The sequence below is a fragment of the Trachypithecus francoisi genome, unplaced genomic scaffold (assembly GCF_009764315.1).
Source record: "Trachypithecus francoisi isolate TF-2019V2 unplaced genomic scaffold, Tfra_2.0 Lachesis_group5, whole genome shotgun sequence".
Lineage (NCBI taxonomy): Eukaryota > Metazoa > Chordata > Mammalia > Primates > Cercopithecidae > Trachypithecus > Trachypithecus francoisi.
Window position 1 is genome coordinate 6,484,824 of NW_022681470.1, and position 7,738 is coordinate 6,492,561.

General features: G+C 47.4%; 1 protein-coding gene across 1 annotated transcript; it reads left to right on the forward strand.

Moving 5' to 3' along the window:
- The first annotated feature begins 215 nt into the window (after positions 1-215).
- Positions 216-3,854, forward strand: MAP1LC3C (microtubule associated protein 1 light chain 3 gamma). The gene is made up of 4 exons (XM_033196921.1): positions 216-337; positions 439-494; positions 651-757; positions 2,894-3,854. Exons 1-4 carry the CDS (start codon positions 280-282, stop codon positions 3,228-3,230), a joined length of 558 nt encoding a protein of 185 aa, XP_033052812.1. The 5' UTR covers positions 216-279; the 3' UTR covers positions 3,231-3,854.
- Positions 3,855-7,738: the final 3,884 nt, after the last annotated feature.

Genomic DNA, 7,738 nt, shown 5'->3' on the forward strand with positions numbered 1-7,738 from the left:
AAGAAACATCTTGAACTGGTCATGAACAAAGTGGCTTTCTCTGACCAGCAAGCAGGTGGCGATTCCATTTGCATCAGAACTGACCTCCTGCTGCCCAGGGAGGGGGAGTGGGGAGAGGGGAGGGAAAGGAGAGGCCTGATGTCACTCAGCCCTACATAAGGGCCTCCTTCAAGCTCCTGCAGGCAGTTTGGAAGCAGCTGGAGGAACGAGTTAGGTTCCTGGTTGTGGGACATTTTTTTTTTTTTTTCCTTTTTAAAACAGACACAGCTGTTGAGTGAAATGCCGCCTCCACAGAAAATCCCAAGCGTCAGACCTTTCAAGCAGAGGAAGAGCTTGGGTAAATTTCTTGGGGTAGTTTTCTGGGTTACTCGAAAGAGAGGAGAGGAGCTGGCCTTCTCTTGATCTTTGCTTCTTCCCTTGTGCTTGAAACATTCACAGCAATCAGACAAGAGGAAGTTGCTGGAATCCGGGCAAAGTTCCCCAACAAGATCCCGGTAAGACACCATTGGACTTCCGCTGGGGGGCGTGGGGGTGGGGTTCCCAGCCTGTTCTTTGAAGAAACCAAGAGCAGCCAACAGCTTCCCTCTCTCTGTTCCAAGTTCCTAAGACTCACGCTGAGTCACATTCTTAAGGATTGACACTCTTGACAGGTGGTAGTGGAGCGCTACCCCAGGGAGACGTTCCTGCCCCTGCTGGACAAAACTAAGTTCCTGGTCCCGCAGGAGCTGACCATGACCCAGTTCCTCAGCATCATCCGGTAGGTGGCGCAGAGCATGCCGGGGAGGAAGGTGCGCGGGGTGTGCCGGGGCTGTTCGGCTTTCGTCCTTTCACGGTTTTATTTTGGGGATAGGGGTATGTCAGGGGGGTGCAGAGGAAAGGGATTTTTCTGAAGTCATCTTTTAGATTCACTAGTACCCTGAAAAGATGCTCTTAGAATTACTCTATTTTAAACCCGGGCGCAGTGGCTCACACCTGTAATCCCAGCACTTAGGAAGGCTGAGACAGGTGGATTGCCTGAAGTTAGGAGTTCGAGACCAGCCTGGGCAACATGGTGAAACCCCCGTCTCTACTAAATATACGAAAATTAGCCGGGCGTGGTGGTGGCGGGTGCCTGTAATCCCAGCTACTTGGGAGGTTGAGGCAGGAGAATCGCTTGAACCTGGGAGGCGGAGGTTCCAGTGAACCGAGATCTTGCCACTGCACTCCGGCCTGGGCAACAAGAGTGAAACTCTGTCTCAAAAAAAAAAAAAAAAAAGAATTACTCTATTTTAAATAGGTAAGGAGAATCTCTCAGACAACAACAACAAAAAAGAGCTGCCAACATTTCTAAGAATTTCCTAAAGTAGTCTTGGCTCTCAAGCTAGTCCAGCAGATCCTTTGTTTCAGATCCTGTCTGAAACAGAGTCTGCGCGTCCCTTGCAGAGAACAGTACCTTTTCCAAGTGTATGTGCGCCTGGGGGTGGGGACTTTTCCCCAAAAGAAACGTTCCCTGCTCAGAACACAGAAAAGCATCTCCCAAACACACTCCTCCCTTGGTTAAGCCAGAGGTACAGCAAAGAATAGGCAGCTATTCGTGAAGCTTAAAGGACGTCACTTGACATATGGATTCAGTAAAAAATGATTTGGGAGTAAAGTAAATAGACCCGATGAGTAAGTTTTCAACAGGGTTGAAAAGTGCTGGGAAACTGCGTTGCTGTTGCAGCTTGTTTCTTTGAGAACACACGATGAATGAGTGTCTTTTTATTTTGCTTTATTTAGCTCTGTCACCCAGGCTGGAGTGCAGTGGCATGATCCTAGTTTACTGCAGCCTTGACCTCCTGGGCTCAGGTGATCCTCCCATCTCAGCCTCCTGAGTAGCTGGGACTACAGGCAAGCACCACTGTGCCCAGCTAATTTTAAATATGTTTTGTAGAGATGGGGGTCTCACCATGTTGCCCAGGCCTCTTTTTATTTTGTTGAGTTGTTTAAGAGCATTCTGATTTCCTCTCTCTAGGCAAGCTTACATGTTAAGGTCAGTTCAGTGTGAATGGAAGGTGGCCAAGGGAGAATGAAAGTTAGGATTAGGGCTGAGCACAGTGGCTCACACTGTAATCCCAGCAATTTGGGAGGCCAAGGCAGGTGGATTACCTGAGGTCAGGAGTTCAAGACCAGCCTGGCCAACATGGCAAAACCCCATCTCTACTAAAAATACAAAAATTACCCAGGTGTGGTGTTGCGTGCCTGTAATCCCAGCTACTTGGGAGGCTGAGGCAGGGGAATCAAAAAAAAAAAAAAAGCGAAATGTCAGAGAGACTGTGCATCACCTTTGTACCTCTAGGGAAATAGCTTTAATTTCTTTCATTCTTTTTTGTTTTGTTTTGTTTTTTCTTGAGATGCACCCTTGTTCTGTCACCAGGCTGGAGTGCAGTGGTGCAATCTCAGCTCAGTGCAATCTCCGCCTCCTGGTTCTCCTGCCTCAGCCTCCCTAGTAGCTGAGACTACAGGTGCACACCACCATGCCCGCCTAATTTTTGTATTTTTAGTACAGACTGGATTTTATCATGTTGGCCAGGATGGCCTCTATCTCTTGACCTCGTGATCTGCCCGCCTCGACCTCCCAAAGTGCTGGGATTATAGGCGTGAGCCACTGCACCCAGCCCAATAGATTTAATTTCATAACAAACAGAAGTTATTTGCTTAGCATTTTTGTGTTGTCATGTTTCCTTGTCCTGTGTGTGTTCTCATATTTCATCCATGGAATGGCCTCACCCTTTTGACCCAAATGGGAAGCCTTGTAATTCCTAAATCTCAGGGAAGAAGGAGGGAGTAATTCAGTCTTCTTGAGTGTCACGAGGCTGCAGATCCCTGGGCTGTCTCGCAGGTCAGCCCCTCACCACCCTCCTGCACATCCCAGGAGCCGTATGGTCCTGAGAGCCACGGAAGCCTTTTACTTACTGGTGAACAACAAGAGCCTGGTCAGCACGAGCGTAACCATGGCAGAGATCTACAGAGACTACAAGGATGAGGATGGCTTCGTGTACATGACCTACGCCTCCCAGGAAACGTTTGGCTGCCTGGAGTCAGCAGCCCTCAGGGATGGGAGCAGCCTTGAGGACAGACCCTGCAGTCCTCTCCAGCCCACGTCGGGAAGGATGTGTGCTCTGACAGACGCGTCAGACGCTGGCAGAAGGGATTGGTTTTCTCCTGTGTGTACGCTGGAGGAGTCTGAGAAGCAGGGATGCCTGGGGTGATCAGCTCCAACCAGTGTCAGCAGAGTGGTGGCTCTTCCTAGTTTACTTTTTGTGCTCCATGCTCTTGTGTTCTTCTAAGAAAAATGTGGGCTGCTCTTGAAAGTTATGTAATTATCACCTTTTTTTTTTTTTTTTTTTGAGACAGGGTCTTGCTCTATTGCCCAGGCTGGAGTGCAGTGCCATGATCTTGGCTCACTGCAACCTCCGCCTCCCGGGTTCAAGTGATTCTTCTGCCTCCACTCCCTAAGTGGCTGGTATTATAAGCGTGTACCACCACACCAGGCTAATTTTTGTATTTTCAGCAGAGATGGGGTTTTACCATATTGGCCAGGCTGGTCTCCAACTCCTGACCTCAGGTGATCCACCCACCTCAGCCTCCCAAAGTGCTGGGATTACAGGCATGAGCCACCGCATCCAGCTATATAACCATATTCTAAATAAGAAATGGTTGGCTTGTGTGATGGTGTTGTGTGATGAGCTGGAGATAATATTTTAAGTGTCTTCTGTGGGATATGTGGGAGGGCCATTGAGGAGTAGGTTTCACTCCCTGCCTGTAGGCAGGTGTCCCATCTAGGGCTTGGTCCTAGAGAACCTCTGGCCTGTAGGCTGTCTCTGTGGAACCCAGTGAAGCCAGCGTGAACCATGGTAAACTCATCTGGAGGTGCCCTTATCTGTGTCATTAGAGAAATTATTCGATTTCCCCAGCATTCACTCTATTTGGTTATTTTCTGTCATTCTCTTTTTGTCCTTCTATACCATACATTTTTATGACAAAGCTGTAACTTCTCAATATAAAGTCATTTAAACCATGTGCATGTTTACTATGTGCCAAGCTGTATTCTAAAATAAATATTCTTTATTTTAAAGGAGCTTTATTATTTGGCTTCTTATCACAACTCTCTATGGCTAACTATTGTTATAGTTAACCCACACAATGGGTGGGTTTGATAGCTTGCTGGGTGACGGTCCAATGACTACTCCCAAGGAGGAATTTAAAAGGGGATTTTATTAATTCTAACAAGTAAGGAGGACACTGAGGATAGTTCCCAAAGCAGTGCCTCCCTGAACAAAAGTGAATGCAGGCCATTTATTGTGCTGGTTAGCTGAGTCATTGTGTGCAGAGGTAGAGTCACGGAGTGCTGGCACAGTCGCCGGGCATGCTTCTACATAGGTCGCATGTGTAGAAAATTGTGAATAAGCTTCTCCTAGGAGGGGATTGTTTTTCACTATTAATGAGCCTTTCTATTTTTTTTTTTTTTTTTTTTTTTTTTTTGAGACAGAGTCTTGCTCTGTCACCCAGGCTGGGGTGCCGTGGTGCTATCTCAGCTCACTGCAACCTCTGCCTCCTGGGTTCAAGAGATTCCTCTGCCTCAGCCTCCTGAGTAGCTGGGATTACAGGTGTGCACCACCATGCCCAGCTAATTTTGTATTTTTAGTAGAGATTTTGTATTTTTAGTAGAGTTTCTCCAGGTTGGTCAGGCTGGTCTCGAACTCCTGACCTCGGGTGATCTGCCCACCTCGGCCTCCCTAAGTACTGGGATTACAGGTATGAGCCACTGTGCCGGCTTTTTTTGCTTTTTTTGCTTTTTTTTTTTTTTTTTTTTTGAGACAGAGTCTTGCTCTGTCACCCAGGCTGGAGTGTAGCGGCACAGTCTCCACTCATCGCAAGCTCTGCCTCCCGGGTTCATGCCATTCTCCTGCTTCAGCCTCCCAAGTAGCTGGGACTATAGGCGCCTACCACCACACCTGGCTAATTTTTTGCATTTTTTTTTTTTTTTAAAAGAGAAGGGGTTTCACCATAGCCAGGATGGTCTTGATCTCCTAACCTTGTGGTCTGCCCGCCTCGGCCTCTCAAAGTGCTGGGATTACAGGTGTGAGCCACCGTGCCCGGACTTAAATGGTAGGTTTATTACTGGTTCTGCTTCCATGAGTGCCTGTGACCAGGGGAAAAGCGAGAGGAACCAGGGGGCACAGGGAGGGGTCATCTCCACAACATTCCATTTATACACAGAACTAGGCAAGCACAGAGTGACTATTGTGGTTAGAAGTTGGTAGCAAAGGCTGGGTGTGGTGGCTCACGCCTGTAATCCCAGCACTTTGGGAGGCCAAGGCAGGCAGATCATGAGGTCAGGAGATCAAGACCATCCTGGCTAACACGGTGAAACCCCGTCTCTACTAAAAATACAAAATATTAGCCTGGCGTGGTGGCATGTGCCTGTATTCTCAGCTACTCGGGAGGCTGAGACAGGAGAATTGCCTGAACCCGGGAGGTGGATGTTGCGGTAAGCCAAGATCACCTCCAGCCTGGGCAACAGAGCGAGATGTTTAAAAAATCAATAAATAAATAAATAAATGGCGGCCGGGCGCGGTGGCTCACGCCTGTAATCCCAGCACTTTGGGAGTCCGAGAGGGGCGGATCACGAGGTCAAGAGATCGAGACCATCCTGGCTAACACAGTGAAACCCCGTCTCTACTAAAAAAATAAAAAAAATTAGCCGGGCGCGGTGGCGGGCGCCTGTAGTCCCAGCTACTCAGGAGGCTGAGGGAGGAGAATGGCGTGAACCCAGGAGGCGGAGCTTGCAGTGAGCTGAGATTCGGCCACTGCACTCCAGCCTGGGCGACAGAGCGAGACTCCGTCTCAAAAACTAACAAACAAACAAACAACAACAACAACAAAATGGCTGGGAGCTGACATCATCCAGGGCTTCTTCATTCGCAAGTCCAGCCCCTGGGCTGGGATGACTCAAGGCTGGTGCCAGCTGGGATTGAAGACTGGAGTGACTCTGCAGGTGGCTGGGTTCCAGGAGGGAGCAGGCTCGGAAGGAGTGGCCAGAGAGCACGTGACCCAAAACACCAAGACACATGCTCATCTGTCCATAAGGGATTGATTTTTTCAATTGTTTTTAGTCTGGATTTTTTTTTTTTTTAAAGCATCTACTCAGGTACTTAAAATTAATCAGTGATTTGTACTTCTGTGAAGTATCACTTTTCTTTAGGCTTTTCATAATTTTCTATTGATTGTTGTAGTTGAGTAATTAACTCATTATGTGTCATATATATTAAAAAGAATTGCTCCATTTATTTTGATCTTGTTTATACAAATTTTCTCACATAGTTGTTTTTATTTTATTTTACTTTTTTTTGAGACAGAGTCTCGCTCTGTCGCCCAGGCTGGAGTGCAGTGGCACATTTCGGCTCACTGCAGCCTTTTCCCTCCCGGGCTTAAGCAATTCTCCTGCCTCAGTCTCCTGAGTAGCTGGGATTACAGGCATGCACCACCACACCTGGCTAATTTTTGTATTTTTAGTAGAGACGGGGTTTTGCCATGTTGGCCAGGCTGGAAGCTCCTGATGTCGTGATCCACCCGCCTCGGCCTCCCAACCAGGTTTCATCTTTTTCCAAATGCCTAACCAATTTCTCACGCACATTTACTGAATAATCTCTCCATGGGTGTTTGAAAGTGCTGTGATTGTGTGTCTGTGTCTTAGCACCATAGTAACACCAAGGAAACTGCTAAAGAACATGGGCTGTGACATGTTTTTTCATTCCTCATGGCTCCCAGAAATGCTAAGTACATCTTACGTAGTTAATTAATACTTTGTGATAAATTAGAGCACCTGCAGTGTCAACTTCAGAGGGAAAAAACAGAACTACTTATATTGAATTTTGGTGGTATGAGTGGCTGTTTTTAGTCATTGGGTCAAGCTGGGAAGCCAGTATTTTTTTTTTTGCGGGCAGTTGGCTTGTTGCAATATATTAGTCACTCTCTCCCCACCCCCTAAAATAAATGGGGACGAGCTGCTTATGTCACTGCTAACATGGGATCTACAGCCGGCCCCAGATTCACTTCAGTGCCTAGACTGGAGGTCAGCAAACTACTGCCCATGGGCCATTTGCCTTGGGGTCTATTTTTATAAGTAAAGTATTACTGGAATGTAGCCAGACCCACTGGGTAACTATTGTCTCTGGCTGCTTTTGTGCTACAGTGACAGCGTTGAGTAGCTGCCACAGAGACCATAGAATCTGCAAAGCCTAAGATATTTACTACCTGACCTTTTACAGAAAAAGTGTGCTGACCTCTGTTCTAGGTTTACAGTAATAGTTCTATCAAGATATCCTGGGGAATAAATCACAATAGAAAGGGTCTTTTAGGGCTGGAAGCAGTGGCTCATACCTGTAATCCCAGCACTTTGGGAGGCCGAGGCAGGTGGATCACCTGAGGTCAGGAGTTCGAGACTAGCCTGGCCAACATGGCAAAACCCCATCTCTACTAAAAATACAAAAAATAACCGGGCATGGTGGCACATCCCTGTAATCTCAGCTACTTGGAAGCTGAGGCAGTAGAAGCACTTTAACCTGGAAGGTGGAGGCTACAGTGAGCTGAGATCGTGCCACTGCACTCCAGCCTGGGCGACAGAGCTAGACTCTGTCAAAAAAAAAAAAGAAAGAAAGAGAGAGAGAGAAAGGAAAGGAAAGGAGAAAAGAAAAGAAAAGAAAAGAAGGAAAGA

Bases quoted from the DNA above. Each gene is read 5' to 3' on its own strand.
- MAP1LC3C (XM_033196921.1), top strand. From the start codon at position 280: ATGCCGCCTCCACAGAAAATCCCAAGCGTCAGACCTTTCAAGCAGAGG. The intron at 495-650 runs GTAAGACACCAT...CACTCTTGACAG, and splicing joins AGTTCCCCAACAAGATCCCG to GTGGTAGTGGAGCGCTACCC. The intron at 758-2,893 runs GTAGGTGGCGCA...TGCACATCCCAG, and splicing joins CAGTTCCTCAGCATCATCCG to GAGCCGTATGGTCCTGAGAG.